The 19166-nt window shown below is 40.3% G+C and overlaps 1 protein-coding gene and 1 long non-coding RNA gene across 2 annotated transcripts; one reads left to right on the top strand and one right to left on the bottom strand.

Moving 5' to 3' along the window:
* Positions 1–7128: 7128 nt before the first annotated feature.
* LOC134870348 (heparan sulfate glucosamine 3-O-sulfotransferase 2-like) lies at positions 7129–11948 on the bottom strand. The gene is made up of 2 exons (XM_063892481.1): positions 11380–11948; positions 7129–8941 (listed from the first exon to the last, which is right to left on the bottom strand). The coding sequence occupies exons 1-2, from the start codon at positions 11871–11873 to the stop codon at positions 8323–8325; spliced, it is 1113 nt and encodes a 370-aa protein (XP_063748551.1). The 5' UTR covers positions 11874–11948; the 3' UTR covers positions 7129–8322.
* A 3395-nt stretch (positions 11949–15343) lies between these two features.
* Positions 15344–17381, top strand: LOC134870349 (uncharacterized). Its single transcript, XR_010166551.1, has 4 exons — positions 15344–15445; positions 16109–16301; positions 16395–16582; positions 16901–17381. It is a non-coding gene; the product is annotated as an uncharacterized LOC134870349 (long non-coding RNA).
* Positions 17382–19166: the final 1785 nt, after the last annotated feature.

Consider the following 19166-nt stretch of genomic DNA (forward strand, 5'->3'; position numbering starts at 1 on the left):
CATTGTTTTATATTAACATATAACATACTGTAATGTTTCATGTATATAATACTTATTAAAAAATACTCTATTGTAGTATATTTTACAATACAATCAATGGTTTGGAAGAGTCAGATTGAAGTGTGTGCTGCAGCAACAAATTGTATTACATTAAATGTGAAGCAGTTTATATGATTTGGTTTACCCCTCTGGTATTTGTATATTGTGATGTTATACTGAAAACACAAAGGAGTCCGGGATATTTACAGATCTGCGAAAAAACACACCAAAACATGTGCCAATCTTACACAGAAGTAGAGAACTACAGATGGTGGCAGCTGCAATCCTCAAATCTGAAATGTTGTTAGGCCTATTCATAGATCAGAGAGCTTATTACTGCAACAAAAACTAGCTGCCAATAGGTTAAGATTCTGGCATTCACCTCTTGGCAGTTTGATTCTATCATTCTATGTCTATCGTGACAATATCTTAAATCGTGGCTATATGGGTGAATATTTATAAGGGTTAAAACCAGGAGTTTAGTGCTACAGCTTTAGCCTACTTGGTCTGGTATATTAACCCCCAGCTAACGGTGGCTAACGTTAGCTAACATTAGCGCACATTAGCTCACATTAGCTATTGTTTGATACATTTATATAGACTTTGCAGTAAAACAGACATTCCCCAGTATGTCTGTTCACTTTGTAACCCTCCTGCTCTTGTCCTAGTGTACACAATAAGTCTCGACATCATTCCATACAGTAGGCCTATACTTATTTAATATTCCATTTGTATATTTCTCATTTTTATTTTTAGGTCTAATTATTTGTTATGCTTCTTTTTTCTATTTCGATGCTGCAATGAAAAAAATGTCCCAGTTTGGGAAAGTATTTCTGATTCTGATTCTGAACGGCTACACGTATGCCAAAGCCACATTGTTGCCAATTCTGTAAATTCATCCCTGAAAACAATTCAGTTGAACATTTATTGCATTGAAAGCGTTGATATGAACTGTTTTATAGATGGTGGGATTGTAAAGACGTAGGCTCTGTAACATAGAGGCACCTGGAGTGAATGTGTCAGAGTTCATCAAGTGATTGCAGCATCTGAAAACCAGAGATGTTTTGTTTTGTCTTCCTCAGCAGATCTGCTCCAGTTGAAGGGTTGTCCAGCTGCCATTTCTAGTGAGTTTATAGAGTGATATCCTTCCTGTCCAGTAATGTGTCTTACTAATAGGCTAGCTTCCACTTAAGACACTGAAAAAAACTGAAAATGGTTGGGAATATAGCATAAATACCTGCCTCCGGGATCCCTGATTTCTTTCATTATTTTACACTGTCCTCTTGTCAGACAGTCAGAGTTTTCTTTCTTTCTCCTAATAATTGTAAAGAGAATATTTTGCATCACACAAAGCAACAACCTACACACGACAAAACGTACTCTCGGTGTGAGACTTTTTTTTCCCTCTCTACCAAATTAAAAACAATTTCAATTATTCATTTGTTTCAGCAGCGAGCATGTCAATTATTTCTCGTCTCTTGAGTCCAGTGATGCAGCGCTTTAGCTCCGTTTTAATTGGAGATGAAATATCTAGCGAGCTTTGAGTGCAGCAGGAGAAAGAGCTGCTTTTTAAGCAATGCAATATACATGGTGTGTCGTGTGGGACATCCACGGCTGAATTACGCAACCCTGAGCGCAGAGTGGTGCCCTGAAAACTACTTTAACACCCAGGGAGATTGTGCTGTTGTTTGAGGCAACTCACATGAATGCTTGGGATTAGTCCTTGTATCCTTCAGGATGCATTTGTGATCACAAAAGCATTTCTTTATGCAACAGATGATGCAACCACCCAGCATCATACCAACCTTTGCCATTTGAATAATAAGATAATGTTAACTTCACTGCTGTGATTAATTAATTCACTGACATTTTAAGCAACTAAGTGCTGTTCCTGCTTAAGATAGCAGAGGATATAACCTATAAAAGGCCTGAATCCCAGCAACCACATTTCTCCCCCTTGCTGCACATTCATTTCTGCTACATAATGCACAGTGGGTAGCTGAAATCCCAAGGCATTGCCAAAACAGAGGACTCATCAGAATGCTAGAGAGCAAGGTGTGAAGTGTCAAAGTTGGACATACAGCCAGCGCATGTCTGCCACGCTTCCTCTGACACTCATCCTACACCATTGGCTGTGCGAGGAGTGATTGACTGCGAGGTTGATTATGCTTCTTCCAGCCAGGTGGTTGGCAGGAATGAGAGACGCATATCACCAGATTGCTGCATCAGCCAAAGTGTGAGGCCACAGTTTCTGGCATGAGTGTCTGGACAAACATCACAGGAATAATAAAAAGATGCAGGGATGTCAATCATCGCCCAAAATGTTTTTTTTTTCTCTCTCCCCATTTGTTGGCAGCAGTCTCTCCATCTTGTATTTTGTATCATTAGATGCTCTTGCCTTTTTGAGCAAATGCTGAGATGGAAGACAGGCGAGGCTGCGAGGGTAAAAAAAAAAACTTGAAGATTCTTGGGATCTTGTGGGAGAGGGTGGGGGAGTCTTTGATGTTTTGGAGTTTTATAGAGGCAAATAACACACTTTGATATTTCATAAGCCATCTTTGCTAAGAAAAAAAAAAAAGCGGGCGCAACATCTGCACACACACTCTGTCAGAGATGAGTGTTGAATTACCAGCAAACTGAAAGACTTGCAGTTATTTTAGCCACAGATATTTGTCTTACACACAGCACAGTTTCAGGATCTGCTGAGTGAATTTCTGTCCTGTTTGATTTTCAGAAGAAGATAAATCAGTGTTTGGATGAACATAAAAGGTAATGTATTCATAAAAGCTGTGATGAGTGCAGCTGTCTCCAGCATCTGACATCCAATCTGAGACAAGTCGCCTAGGGAGGTAGGACCATCCTCCACTGTGAGAGTGTGTTTGTGTGTGAGTGTTTGTGCATTGATGTTTACAGGCACAACAAAGAGTTTATTATCTGATAGAATACAATTTAGATTTATGTGAAGGTAAGCACTGCAGCATTATTTTCTAGTTTGAAAGATTATATTGCCCTAATACCTAAGACTCACTAAAAGGCACATCAATACTTAATGAATCAAACTTTGCTTTAATATATGTGCAGGAAAATGTAAGTGTAGCAGCTAAAAGCAACATTATGCAACTATTTGATCAGCTTTAAAGCCATTTGTAATTCTGCACAAACGCTAAATTATTATTTACTCATTAGAAATTCTTATTAGATTAAATAAATGGTCAAATAAAGTATAGTAAATCAAACTGAAAAGCAAATTCAACATAAATGAGCTTTCATATCTAATACGTCTTTGTTTACCTGTACTGTATGTGTCAAGGCATTTGCACCACAAACCAATACTGACATCTAATTTAAAATAGCTTCACACATTGGAGCAGGCTTATGCAGGATCATCACATAATCACATCCCCCAGAATGCCATCCACGTTCAGTTTGTCCCTCCTTCTAGACGGCTCCATAGGTTGAAAAAACACCCCCTTCCTAGCGGTAAAAATGCAGCATACTGTAAATATGGCTGCCCTACTGATATATTTTCCATTGGTTTGCTAATGATTGGGGTTTGAAAGCCTGCAAGACCATTATAACAGGAGGCAGAGCAGCTCTCCCTAGCTCCCCTCATTGCTGCTCCTGCTTTGCGAGGCCTCCTGCTTTGAGAGCAGTGCCACACGATGTAAACCCACATCAAAATCCTAATGCGCCGCGTGTCGACTGAGGTGTGGTGTGGAGTCCAGGGGTTGTTGATGCATCAGATGTGTTTTGGTTTGCTGTGGATGTGAGGTTCATCTGGAGGCAGCCATGGGACGGGGCTTGTTATTCTCCTCAGTGAGACATGAGGCACACACTCTAATTAGAACACATCTCCCGGTGAGAGAGACGCTGAGGTCTGACTACTGCTCCGATCTAATCAGCTTTCTACCTCACTTTAGCTGCTCCACAGAAAACAGACTCCCGCTCGTCTGACAAATGGATGCAACAACGAGGAGATGGCACTGAACAACTGTTTCTAATTTGGAGGACTTTTGCAGGATTTCACAGATCCGAATCTTGAAAGGGCACGCGGCCAACAAAAATCTCACATCTCTGTCGACGTCCACTCACTCTCTGCTGGAGACGAGTTAAAAAGGGGTGGGCAGGCGGCTGTTGTTGTGTTACATAGATGCAAGGATCTGAATGCAAAGGAAAATGATTGTGCTTTTACACTTGGCCAATGACATGGTAGCATGGCCTACATTTAGAACTCAATTTCACTTAAAACTTTATTCTCCACTTCCTTTTCCTCCATAAGTTGAACGCTTATTAAGTGTCATCCCCACAGACCACAGATTCAACACTGGTCTGCAAATAGTTGTAGAACATGTATCATTACGTTCTTGAGACTGTGCCACAGTTGTCAGCACTTGGTTTTAATTTGGCTCCTAAGCCACTGGTGATTTCGACCACTGGGACATCCTGTCGGCTGCAGAAGTTAAACTATTCTGAAGCATTAGGACTGAACGAGGTGCACTGCTGAATCTCTGCCTCTGCAGTGTCAGCTGCTGTCTCACTCGGATTCCGGGAAACCTCATTCTATCTCATGTGCAAATCCCCGGAAAAAGGACAAGGAAAGCTGTGAAAACTATTTTAATTCGGTGAATCGAAAATAGAGCATGTATGTAAAAATACACTTCCCTGTTGGTGTGCATTAAAAACTGTTACTGTAACGTTAACAACCGTACGTAAGAACAACACTTCAAGATTCATTTTGAAATAATCCTGTGCTGCAGCTTCTACCTCACTTCTAGGCTCATAAAAAATCCAAAAGAGTGGATGTTTGGAGCTACATTAACCAACAGGGAGTCTGTGGGTGAACTACATTATGTGTGGGACGTACATCAACTTAACATTTAAACATTTAAAGTTTCTCTCCAACCCCCGCGCTGGATTTGACTTATTTTTCGGTGCTTGAAAGAAAAGTTGAACTTTTCTATTGAGATTTTCATCCTCACAGATGCAGTAAAACAAATATCGCTGCTTCCAGTATTAATCAATTTCAGATCACAATGTTCAGAAATCATTATCAGGCGGGCTTTAAGCCTCTTTCTAAAACTCTCTCAGGACTTTGCAAGATAAAAAAAGAACAACATGTGTCTGCTCTTTTCCTTGAAGGCTTATTATTAGTCTCAGTAAAAACTAGCACTTATGAACAGTTCACCATAATCTTGATCCATTCTGCTCCTTCGTGTCTTTTCAGCATTAAATAATGACCAGGCTGCTCCCCAGGGATCAAATCATGGGAATTGTACTGTATAGGAAAAAATCAAACATTCAACAAATTCAAAATCAACCTACAGGGAAATTTAGTCATAATGTTTCATAATCAACACTGTTCATACATCAGCTTTAACAAATACTCATTAAGCTTAACAAGCACCTCATTAGCAGGAGTGCAAATAGGTCAAATCATGGTGCTCGGAAATGCAAGGGATTTCATGATTTGCATGGGCTGCTTCCGAGGGAATTCATATTTTAAAAGAAGGCTGAGTGTGTGTGTATATGTGCAAGGGAGAAAAAAAGAGAGTTTTGACCTGCACAATCTCTGGAGAGCCGTTCACTAGCAGAATCTAATCAGAGTCTGGCTGCTGCTTGTTCTCCGGGATTGCTCCTCTCCAGCCCTCAGGCCTAATGAGGACCCATGTGTACCATAGAGAGAGAGAGATGCAGCTCTCAGTGACGACTGGATGGACGCTCACCTGTGCAGGCTCAAAAAAAGCCCCAGAAATGAGCCTCTGGCCAGTATGATGATGACAAGCAGGGCATCAGAGGTGGAGCAGCCATACTGACTGCACGCCCCCAACTGAAGGTCCTGTAAGTTTAATGAATGTTGGGACGGAGAGAGAGAGAAAAAGCAGCCGTCTGTGCTGAGAGAGGGTCACAGAGCGGAGAGCCTTTCAGGATTTTTCTCTTAACAATGTGAGCATTTGCAGAAGATGCAAAGAATGAGGAAGGAGACAGAGGGTTTGAACGTATAGCGGAGAAAAAATAAAGCAGGTTTTAAGCCTCCCCAGATCCACTGTCAGTATTTCTATGTCAAAAACAGAGAAATCTTCAAAGCACACTCTGTTACATGCAAATTCAGTAAGGCTTCAGATGAAGAGGTATTCAAACAGATGAAAAGTACTAGACTTCTGAGGTAGGGAGATAACAGAGAGGACCAACATGTCCTACATTTCACTGAGAGCCAAATCATTATTAATGAATCTTATTAGTTAAGGAAACTCAGAGTTCAATGTTCTAACGTCTGATACTTGAGATATTGAAAGATACACTTTAACATGCTGAGTAAGTCTCTGCTGCTCGGTATTCTGTACTTCAGTGAATCCTCACAAGTCTAGATGCACTGTCGATGTGTCTGCTTGTGGATCTAAATTTTAGGATATTGATTTAATAATCATTGCTAAGCTCAAATGGGCTTCCACTGATGAATGTACAAGGGAAGAAGTACAGACAACCTCAAACTAAATCACACTTAAACTCTTTTTTAAATTTACAGCCAATTATTGCAAAAATACTTTTATTTTATGTCCCAATCTTTCAAAGCCTTGTCGTGATTCTAGCATACTGTCAAAACAATATTTGGACTCAAGTCATATTTGTTATTCAGGTATATCACATGTATTTTTGTACAGTTTGCCACAATATTCTCACTGTATGTTGTCCAACGGTAAGTATTTTATCCTTATTCTAAGATCATACTGACATAAACCATCCATATTTGAAAAACATGTTTTTCCTAGATGGCTTGTGTTAAAAAAAAAAATAATCTAATTTAATTAGTCATTTTTCATGCCTTGTCACATTCCCGTACTCACCAAATGAATACATAAAGAGATACTTTTTTCTCTTTGAGCACACCTATTCCCCATGGATTTCTCCCCTAGTACTTCAACATTGCCATTGATACCTTGCACTGTATACTCAATAATTACCATTTAGTTTCAAGCATACATTTAAACGGTGATCAAAAGCTTTACCTGTAACATCATAATGTGTTATGTGGAAACTGAGTGACTGATGATGATAAGATAATCTCTTTCAACCTTGTTTTTGTATCTGAAGGTAGTTTCCTCTGTGTTCTTTCAGCGTGTTTGAGTCTGGCTCTCACTCCGACGGTCAGGCTTTAGTATTCAGACCATGCAACCAAACCCAAACTTTCCAGCGCAATCATGTGACATGCAGTCCCAGAATGCATTTGATAACCTGCCACAACTAGGTGTACCCTGCTTTGTCTCTGAAAAGTGATTGAAATTCCTTACACCTACCACCACCACTGAAGCTCACAACAAAACCTTACAGCATGCACTAAACCTCAAAGAGTATGTTTTCAGTCCCACCACAGGGGATGGATGTAAGTGGACTTATCTGGTGAAAACCACAAATTTCACTGACAAGAAAAGGAAGGTACTGTACAGAATCAGAAGTTTTTCTTAGCTTTGCTCTCAGGCATTGAACAACATGAAGGTAAATGTTTCAGAGGAGACAGAAATAAACGTCCAAAGTATATTTGTGCTTCTGTTTCATTTAATTAAGTTCATGGACAAGCATTGTGGCTGAGGCATGTGATTAAATACTTCTGTAAAAAAAATATAAATTTGGCAAATAAAGCACAGAGAACAAAGTGAAGCGCTGCATGTATTAACTTACCGGATTCATGCTGGAAATAAGGAGACAGAAACCCTTCCTCTCTGTATAGAAACTGATGAGACCAACAGTAAGTGATATTAGGTGACTCTCACTTGCGTTATGGCTTTACATTTCAGATTTACCACCACAGTGCTGCAGCTTAATTCTCCTCTCCCTGAAGGCTTTGCTGACATTTTCCAAGGTCTTGCTTTCAAGCCCTGCCTTGATTAGTGAAGCAGGTTTTAAGAGGAACTAATCCCAATCCCTGGAATGTCCTTTTTTATATAAAGCAGTCAGCAAATGGGGGATCTAGTCAGCTATAATGCAGGAAAATAAATGTTGTGATCCTGAAGCTGAAATGATGACTATATCTGGCAACAAACAAGATGTTGACGCGGGCTGGTAACTGATCATTACAAGTGCAAAAGCAATGTCGTCATAGATTTTGCTATATTCAGTAGAGTCCCTTCAAAAAATAGTACTGCTTTCAGTTTCACTCTTCAGATTTCGGGAGACTGCTGATAGTTCTCCATTTGCCTTAGCCATGTAATATCAATGCAGGCATCCTATTTTTGAGTTTGTGAAATACATAAATCTTTCTCCTTCCATTTAAAAATATCACTGCAACCTCTACTCCCACTTGAAGTCATGACCCACCATTTCATAAAACTTTATGTTGTAAGGTCTATAGAAGTCCCGCAGTTGCTCAATAGCATCTCTGTCTATCTGCACATGAGTCCTGCCCTTGGATTTGCCCAGGCAGCGAGGCGAGCCGCTGCTCTCCGGCTTCTTCAGGCAGGGGAAGCCCTTGGTGCGGTTGAAGTAGAAGTGTTTGTCTGTGACAATGCGCTTTAACCCAAGGAAGTCTTGCACTCGTGCCAACTCCCCTGCAGGGTCTGTGATAAGACGCTCTCCGCTCACAAAGTGGATCTGAGCCAGAGGGAAGTAACGGAGCCAGTTTTCGAGGTGCAGAGCGTACAGGCCGATGCGGATGGCGTTCCACGATGTGTCCACAATGCCCAGGCTCTGGTTCCTAAAGGCCAGATCCTGGAAGCTGGGCAGGTCGGGAGATTTGGTCAAAGTCTGAGTGTAATCTGATATTGCACGGGTGACGGGGTCACGCACCACCACGATGAGCTTGGTGTCCCGGGACATGGCAGAGATTCGGTTTGGCGTCTCTTTTGTCACAAAGTAGCTTGGTGTCTTCTCCATTGTGATTTGGCTTTCGAGAGTCCTTGGCATTAAACCTCTGAATGAAAGATGAAAACACAAAGTAAACATTCCTGAAAGAGAAAGGTTTCTCATTTACATTCAAGTGTATTTTGCTGACATTTCCTTGCTGTTTAAAAATGCTCAGATTCCTACAAAGGCTAACAGATTCAGACACAGAGGACAAGGCGTCCTTGCATTCACTCAGTTTGAAGGAAAAGTGTGCATTTGTTCTATTATTTAGGGCAGGATTAAAAGTGAGATGCACGGCACAATATCGAGAGCTGAGAAGCTCCAGTTTGGCCCTGAACCTAGTTTCTTCATGTAAATGATATTAGGAGACAAAGTTATGGTAATCTGTTTTCACGGGAGAATTGTCTTGCAGACAGCTCTCCCGTTCATCAGCGCGGCCACGTTCAAGAGTAATAAATCACAGTGAATGCAAAGAGCACACATATAGCACAGTGACTCTGGTAGGTTACTTCTGGGTCTTCAAACTAGGCCATTGTCGTCTTTGAAAGTGATGAATTAAACAGGTATGCCTTCACAGAGTAAAAGTTTGAAGTTTGATCGGAAACCATCAAAGACCATGACAGAGTTAAGAAGCAGCCTGTAAGTAGAGCCGCAGGAAAAGAGTATTCCTTGATTTAACTGGTTTATCTTTGGTCTACACAACATTAGGAAAGGGTAAAACATGTTCATTGCAATTTTCCATGCTACCAAGGAGGCCCCATTTCAGAAATGCTACATCCCTACACAAAGTGGCATTAAAGGGGCCCTATTATGCTCATTCTCAGGTTCATATTTGGGGGGGGGGGGGGGGGGGGGGGGGGGGGAGTGTGGGAGAGAAACTCCCTATGGAAGGACCTTTGGGGTTTTTAGCCTTTGTAACCTATATAACACACTACAGGAAAGGGAAACTGCAAACAATGAATAATAGGGCCTCTTTAACTAGATAGAGATTAGGTAAGTACTCTAGCTAGATGATACCGTACTATAGCTGGAAAATGAACACCAGAGACCATAGGGCACAGACTATTGAAAAGGGGGCGGAAGTGTTCCCAAAACCACCACTAAATTAATTTAATTGCTGCTTTATCTTGTGTCAATATTGCATGTCTTTACATTTCTGTATCAACAGTATGGCCTTTATTGGTGAGTGTTGTTTGAGAGTTTCCTGGGAAGCTTCTGTTTGTTTTGAAATCAATACTCAAAGTCGGTGCGATGGCATTTGACCTTTTTTCTCACCAGCTTTGACAGCTGACAATCGAAGTGGTGTAGTAGGCGAGGGTTTACGACTCCGACACACATATGTGAGATAAAAAGGCTCACCACACTAAAGAATGCCAATTAGTGGAGATCATTTCATTTCATAATTATTTGATGAATCTGCTGATACACATCCCTCCTGCAGGCTGCATGACAGCTGATCATTACCATAAGTGTGTGTGTTATGAGCATGATTTCTTTTCAGCATGCATTATATTTCCTGACTAAATCATAGCATTTCGAGTCCATCTGTAATAAGGTGTCATTTTTATTCATTTAGAGATTAGTTTAATTGCATACAAACAAGACAATAGCTCAGGGGCCTGCCGGCAACAGAAGGCCCGCATGTCGCAGTTTACACCGTTTGCCTGAAGAGCCCTGACTTTCTTTTTTTGTGGAGAACTCAAATGGCTGTACGGTAAATCTAAACAAGTGTGCAAATGTAAACAGAGCTGGAGCCTCTAACGTTTCCAGCAATAAGAGACAAAATGAGTTGAGAGACGGCAGAAAACACATAAAGCATATCTGCCCACCTCCCAATATAAAGTAGAGGCAGCAAGGGAAGAGAGAAAGGAAAGGTTTTACCAGAAAGCAGCTGACTTCATTTGGACATTATTTTCAGAGGCACTTGCCCTACAATAACTGGCAGGAGACCGAGGCCACCATTTATATCAGATTTTGCCATTTGTTTCAACAATTTGAAGTATTTTATAAGGAAACATCCTAAAAAAAGTGGACTCACACATTAAATAGGAATAAATATGGCTTAAAACCTGTCTAACGTCACTTCATATTGAAATGTAAATGATATACGACTCCTTTATTGATGAAATATCTTCATCGTCTTTATCATCATCCTCATTTGACATGATTTGATATAATCATTACTCAGTTAAGCTGTGGAGGCCAGGCATGAGCAGATTGTCAAGATGCAGACACAGCTAACCATCAGCACTAAATGTCCAGACGTTCCCAGGAGTCTTTGAAGGCACCAGCCAAATTATAAGTCTACACTTGTTACTAATTGAAGCTGATAATTACTCACACCTCTCACATAACTGCAAAACAGTGACAGGGGTAATATAAATGTAACTGATGCAATAAGACACATATTGGATTTCTTGGCTAACACATTTATCGTGGTTATCCATTAGAAGACAGTTTTACATGCATTATGTAGCTACCTGTGCAGGTGGGTCATGCTCTTACCTGTACCACTCCAGACCTCTGTCATAGTTCCTGTCGAAGAAGTGTGTCTCGGTGCCAGCTGCTCGCACATCCGGATGAATCCTTATGAACTCCAGGACAGCTCTGGTGCCTCCTTTTTTCACCCCTACTATAATAGCATTTGGTAACTTTTTATTCCCAAACTTTAAGTTACCCATGGGAGGACTCGGGGTGTCGATGTGGAGAGTCGAAGGAGGTCTTTGGTCGGATTTCAGCCGGGAAACCTCGGCGTTGATCGGTCTCGAATCCAAAGGCAAAACGCATGAAGGTGTTTTCTGAATGCGCCTTTTGGCTCCATCCGCCAGGACGCGCTGACAGCTGGGCGTCGGATCACCTGACTTTTGCATGATGGTATCGGCAGGGAACAGTGCACAGTAGCACAGATAAGACAAGAAAAGCGATAATAAGCAAATGGATGTTCTTGTGAGCCGGTGTGAGAAGGGATGAAGTCGACTGAAGAGGAGCACGCATGCCATCTCTCCATGGATATGAACAGTGCATGGTTTTCTAATGGATCTTTTCGTTCCGTCCTTTCTGATTGTTTTAGTCGCTTAAGTGGCCGAACTGTCCAAAGCAGAACATTAAGACAACTTCTGCGTCTTGTCAGTTGGTAGTCAACACTTCCATTAGTTCATCGCGGAGCGTATTAACACAATCCATCTGTGTCCCATCTCCTCAGTGCGTTAATTGAAAAAGCATCCTTCGCTGCACACTGAGTTTGGAAATGACATCCTCCTTAAAAAAAACAAAAAAAAAACTCCGGGACGTCTCCATGGTCACCACGCACGAGCGAGAAGCAGTGGGAGTGCGCGCGCTATGATAGCTCCAAACCGGCTGAGCGACAGAAAAATATTTCAACATGGTGACGTCACAGCATCTTTGCATTTTGAAAAAAATAAATAAAAAAATCATCTCTCTTCATCTTCATACTCACTTCTCCCCTTGCAGGTTCCTTTTTTATGGCACATACAGTATATTATATAGCTGCTGAAAGGTACACATTGGAGTTTATTTTACACCCCCCATGTGTTTATGTTTTTTTCAGGCAAAGGTGAGATACAGTATGGGTTGGTTAAATTCAAGTAGTAGTTGGCAAGACTGAAGCAACACTTATGAGTATGATCGAGTTGTGACATTTAAACTGAATATGGTTAACACCAACAGCACGTATCAAAACTTCCTGATGAAACTCCATAAACATTCACACTTTGATATTTCCCATGATCCTGACCTGCAGCAATCCATCCACAGCAAGCTGGGTCATCCAGCTGGGTCTAATCTTTTTCAGTTTATGTGAACTGGGTAACATTTCAGGATATTGAAATACTTCTGTAATACTGGATATTGGATATAGAAATGTGGTTTTACTTCATGGTTTTTGCACACACTTCCAGTGTTAACGCATCAACTGCCAGTTGAGTTGAACTTGAATCAGTTTTCTTCTGTTCTTACAATTTTTCCTAAAAGTGCTCTGATCATTTCTCTTTAATAAACTGTTGAACGTAATTTATAATTCCTTGACAGCTGGGTGAACTCCATCTGTTGATGAAGTTCATGACATATGATCAAAAGCTCCAGAATGGATCTTGCGGTGAAATTGGTTTCTTAACTGCTGGTTCAAATAATAAACCTTGAACCTCAGTGGAGCATCGGCATTGGACAACCTTTCAGCTAAAATTGAGTGATTTGTTCTTAGTAAAGCTTAACGATGAGTCAATTTATCAATGAGTTAAGAGGCAAGAATATGCAACTATTTTGATAACCAATAATTGAATTGTACCATCTTCTCAAAAGCCATAACACAGTGGTTCCTTTAGTCCTTTGGGATAATGGTAAACTGAATATCTTGGTTTTCAACACATTTGGAAGTTAGACAAACCAAGACATGTTTCACTGTTCTCTCACATTTTATCATCAAAACAAATTGATTCATCATTACAATGATAACCAAACGAATCAAGAAGAGAATACTTAGCTCTAATGTGAAGCAGTATTATCATTTCTTGGGTATGTTTTTTGCACCAATATATACATTTAGACTTTAGTACATATATTTGTTTGAATTCTATTTCATATGAACTATTTTCAGAAAAAGAACTGCTCTCAATTCTCAACCAGATCTGCTGGGGACAATAACAAGCAGCAACAATACAAGTGTCGGTAACCCACAAACAGATTATCTTGCTGTGATCAAGCACCCATCGGTCTGATTATGTAATATTTATTTTGTTGTCCCGTCTTGTTTGCAGACAACAAGATAAAAACACTCAGAGATGTCAGCCATCATTCTTTATTAGTTATTAAGGAACTATTGGCAACAGAATTGAGAGGAAGTGGTCTCCATTTTTGAATCCTCAGCATGGCCGGATAACCACTTTGTGGGACCCCGGGGCAAAAATGAGCTCAGGGCTCCCATTAACCCTCCTTTGCTCCCACTTTGTTTTCTGCTTTACCCAGTTAGCTTTGACCCATAGCTTACATTCTCTTGCAGCCTCAAAAACAACTTCCTGGTGTTCTGTGGAATCAATCTCTTCTAAACAGGAAGTGTTTGGGTGCAGAGTGCAGGGCAGGGCGGGTCATCCCTCTTACTTTCCTCATGACTGATACAAATGCAGACAACCTCGAGGAAGAAACAGCAGAGGATAAAAACTCCCCAGACTGCAGAGACGCACAGGGAGGAGTTGAGGTGTCACAGCGGTGCTCCCGCGGGTGTCTGCGCCCAATCTCAGAGGCCTCTGATTAAAGAATGATTTATAGGGCCCGGACGGAGAGGCCCGCTCAGCAATCCGTCTAGTGAATGAGATTTTTCCTCAGGAAGAGGGCGGGTAAATCAAACCTTAGGGCGAGAAGCCTTGCAACGCTCGGCTATAGGGCTCTGTGATTAAATGTTATAATCACTTCTGCTGAGTGTGCGGCTTGTTGCTGCCGCTGGTTTTTTTCATCAGGGAAGCTGGTGCCCTTAAATCAGCTTAACCTGAGTTCAATTTACTGAACACATGTCTTGTTTAACGTTATTACAGGGGAGGGTGGCATCCATTTTTAGACTGATGTGAAACAATTTATGTTAATGCCTTCTTATACAGATCCTATATGAAAGGACACATTAGACATATAAACAGTATTAACCTGTGAAGAGAACAATGGTTGTAGCCTTTTTTTCCTCTACTTGTAATGTTGAAAAAGCTTTGATTAAGCAAAAGTGAACAACATGATTCTCATATGAAAGAACATAATGATGTACGTCTTATGGAAATCATTAAAGGCAATCGCATGTCTGTAAAAGCTGAATGTCATTTTCTCAACATTGCTGGTTCTCTTGTGGAGATCACTGAATAAAGGCCATAGTTTGCCCACTGACCACTCCATCAGACGCCCTGCTCATTTGTCAGAGGTAAGTGAAGCCTGAGGAGGAAACGTCAGCCTGTTCTGACGGTGCAGATACAGATGATCCAGTACCCTTTACATTACAGATGGGTGAAAAATCATCACTCCCACAGATACAGTTTACACCCACTCGCAGACACACACCACATAGCGCTGTTTTGTTTAGTGACAGTCACAGTGATGTTTGTGTCTCAGTGTAATAATATAAATGTAGCTTGTTGATTTATTCCTGACCTCAGGCAGTCAGTTAGTCTAGTATTTCAGATGCTGACACAATGAACATACATGATGTAAAGCGGGTTATAAAAACTTCATATTTAGTATCTGTTGTGAAAAGAATAGTTGCTGTTACAGTCAGATGTTAAGAGCTAAAATAAAGACACAAAATGATGCCATGTTTTACATTTGTAATTCCTGTATTGACATATTTCCTGTTTAGTTTCAACTGGTTTATACTCAAACTACAGTGCAATCGTTTTTAGGCCTACACTAAACATATGACAACACTGACACCTGCTGGTCAGATAGGGACATTGCAGCCATTGCGTCATCTTGAATTTAAACAGAAAGTAAAAGCTTCCAAGACCAAAACATAGCATTACCGATAAATGACAGAGGCTGATGAGTCACGTAACAACTATACTATAACTTCGATTATAACAATGTATGTTGACTTGAAATATCAAATGGTTATGAGTCATTGTTATTGAGGTGCAACCGACGTCTTGGGCAAAAGGGTTTTAAGAAATATCACCGAAAAAGTTTGAAAATATTTCTGTACGCTGTGACAATTACGTTGCATTTTGGTAGTACATTAAGCTTAGTAAATCGTGTAAAAAGGGGATGATAATATAGACATTAAAAGCTACCCTTTGTGTAAACATTGGTTTTACTACATTGCCTGGGGTTAGGGTTGAGTATGTAAAAATAACAACCTGTTTGTCGTTCAGATATCGAAGTTACTTTTCCAAAACAGGAAATGACTTGAAATGTTTTATTATATTTTAACTGTATGAACAGATACATATTCCTTTCCAGGCGAATCCTGGGCAAAAATCATCAAAGATATGGTAGCATGTTTAGATCGAAACTTCCGGTTAGATCTCTTATTTTCATAACAGGATTCAATAGTAACAAGATCCATATTTAAGATCTGTGACTAAAATCACACTATTTCTACCAATTCAGCTTTTTTTTCGTCTGCAGATAGCATAAACATGACACAAGTTCAACATTGTGATTGTAATGTATATGATCAATTAATCTAAACTATCTGATTGAGATGTTATTTGTCAACTTAAAATGTGATCATTTTCTTATTTTTCAGAAAAACATGACAAAGATCTTCTCACATGAAACCGGAAACACCCTTGGGTTTCATGAGGAGTTTCTTAAAAAGCTCACCAAGAGAGGTGCAAAGCAAGTGGACCAATCTGATAAAGCTAAAGCTATTATTGTCTTCTGCCCACTTGTCAGTCGTTATGAGACCGACGTTCTCTCAGCTTTAGCCAGCATCCCAGGTAAAAATGCAGGAAATCAAAACCAACATGGAAAGGTTGTATTAAATTGTATCTTTTTGCTGCATTTAACTGTGATTTCTGTCTGTTCCAAAGAATCAAAATGTGAGACTGTGATTCTGGTGGTGATGCATCACACGTCCAACAAAGACCAGACTCTACCGCCGCACAGAGACCTGGGCAGCCGGGCACTCGCTCTCCACGTGGACTGTCTGTTTCATGAGCAATTGGGACTTCTTAAGTGCCCCATCAATAAAAGTGCAATCAAGATGGTCCGCCAAAAGGTAACGACAAGTTAAGCATACTCTCTATACAGTGTAGTATTATATTAGTAATTGGTAAGTGTTGCATTTCATAAAAACAGTTTATTTCGGTTAAGGTACTTGGATGTGTTTTTCTGTACACGAAAACAAGACAGGCTTTGAAAACAGCCTAAATGATGAAGCAATATCACAATCCTGGCCTTTTTGAAAGCAATATTCTCACCTTTTCTTGCTTCAAATGTATATATTCAACACCCCCACCCCATGTATTTACTTTCTTATATATACAGTAATAGCTTGAATAAAGAGTTTGACGCTGGTCTATTTTCTTTGTTGCAGCTGAAACTTCGTTCACTTTCCCTTCCAGGAAAGAAAAAAAAGAACAAGTCGATCCAACAGAAGGACCGACAACTTAATCAAAGCAATTAAGAAGTAGGGTGATCAAAAGTTAAACACTGAAAAAAGATCTCAAATATCTACGTTCCAAATATTGTTGTACCTACTTTCTTCGCTGATTATGTTGATTATTGCTTTGAATTTTTAAAAAAACGAATAAGTACAATTAATAATGTTGGACTGTAGAGAACGTGCATTTCAACCATGGCTTTTCAGTCTTAAACATGAATGTGATTTGTAATTTATTCTCTTTTTTCATTTTCATGTTGGTTCAACATGTGCTGCCTGCTTTTAATATATGCAGTGTGCTTAAGTGATCTTTGGTCTTCTTGATGTTGCACTTTGTTACTCATTAGATGCTTATTAAGAATGTAGGATCAATTATGGCTTGTATATTCCAGAATAAAGCAATCTTATACTCTGATCTTTTGTGGTTAGAGCAAATTTTACACCAACATTTTTTTGACAAGAGACCCTGTGATACTATTGCACAAAGACCCTCAGAAAACCTATAGAATATATGTGGAGCTGCAAGCCCCTGCAGTGACATTGATCCCTTTATCGTTCATCTGAGTCCTTTCTTCAGGCCACTGTGAAACATTATATGCTTGGAGCTGTGTTTAGGTTATGAGCCCTGATGCCAATGGCCTTTTGATATACAGCAAATATAAAATGTTCTCAAATGTTAGCAGCTCTTGAAATGCTGCGCAGTGATGCTCTGAGTTAATATTACCTGCTAACATGTCAACGGTGACGATGTTAACATGGTATATTGTTGGCTAGCTCACAAGTGTAGCCTGTTAGCATGCTTATATTTGCTAAACACAATAGTCCACATCAGATGCCAGTGGGATTGTAATTAGTCTTCCAAGTAATTGGCCATAAAGCAAAGTATTGAACTCATTGAACTCCCAAAAACGTACAAAATGAACCTACTTTACGCAGTTTGTGGAGGCAAGTCCTCTGTGTGTTTATGCAAGTGTAGTGAGTAATGCTCCAAAAAGAGTTCAGTGCTCTTGAATGCAACTCAAACCCTGACTCCTCCCCCGACCACTCCCCTCAGTAGGGCTGGTTGTAAAAGGCACCTTTTGGCCCTGTCTGTCTTGACTGGTGTTACAGGTAGGCAGAGTATTTTACTACATGGAAACATTGGTCTCCTTGGTTTGTATTGTGATATGCTCACTTGCTGCTTTTAGTTTGTCCTGTTTCCTATTGTACTGCACACCACTAGTTAAAACCTCATACCTGTGGTGAGTGGTGGCCAACATTCAAATTGTTTGTATGCATCATGGGGGGCCATTTTGAACCTCCATTTGACCCTTTTAGTAGGTACACCTGCTGCTGTTTTGTTTAGGTTGTTTTGTCTTCTTTTATGCATTTGGCTTGTATTAAAGCATCTGTGTTGCCTTTAGTCATTGCCACTGCTTTGCTTTGCCCATTTTTGTTAGCTGGATGATTTGCTTGTAGTGGATTTGACTAGCTTTTATCTTTGGCCCTTTTTTTTTGCCTTTTAGCTTTCAGCTTCTGTTGTTCAGCTTTTAGCTTTTGTTGCTTCTAGTTTTGCTTTTGCTTTGGTATGTATTTTGCCAATTTGAACATAGTGTTTAAACCAACTGGGATCTTTTTTTAATAGCTTTGTTTCTGTAGTTGTTTTGGGATTTTTAGAGGAGCTAAGTGCGGTCATTGTTTGCTGTGGACTGGGGTGTTCGTGTGTGTTACCTAGTTACTGTGTGTGGTTCGCTGTGACTGCACCTGCTGAGGGTATGGTAGCACCTTAGGTACATTTAGCATAGCCTGCCACCCCATTTACCATTAGCCCACTTAAGTATACATTTAGTTGATTTGAACTGAACATTTCCTGAGTTTCCTACGGTGTCTTGTGTCTATTTCCTGGGGTGCGATGCATTATCGGTCCTTACATCTCCTCTAACCTTCTAATTTAGTGTAAATAATAACATGTAAACACCACCCTGCCACACAAACAGTTTAGCTAGCTATCACTAGATTTCCTGGGCTCTGTATACATGTTGTGGTTTTCTGCCTTTAGGTTTTGCAGCAGCTATTTCACTTCCTCAACTCCCCTTCTGCTGCTCCTCCTTCTGATGGAGGGTACTTTAATGATGAAATTGTGTGCTTGAATAAGAATGCTTTGCTGAAGTGTGCAGATTCTGCTGAAGCATCAGCTTGGCACACTATTGGACGCTGATTC

Source organism: Eleginops maclovinus, chromosome 10 (genome assembly GCF_036324505.1).
Source record: "Eleginops maclovinus isolate JMC-PN-2008 ecotype Puerto Natales chromosome 10, JC_Emac_rtc_rv5, whole genome shotgun sequence".
In the NCBI taxonomy this organism is placed as follows: domain Eukaryota; kingdom Metazoa; phylum Chordata; class Actinopteri; order Perciformes; family Eleginopidae; genus Eleginops; species Eleginops maclovinus.

Coding starts and splice junctions, on each gene's coding strand:
- LOC134870348 (XM_063892481.1), bottom strand. CDS start 11,873: ATGGCATGCGTGCTCCTCTTCAGTCGACTTCATCCCTTCTCACACCGG. Junction 8,942..11,379: donor AGAGGTCTGGAGTGGTACAG/GTAAGAGCATGA, acceptor TCTTTCATTCAG/AGGTTTAATGCCAAGGACTC.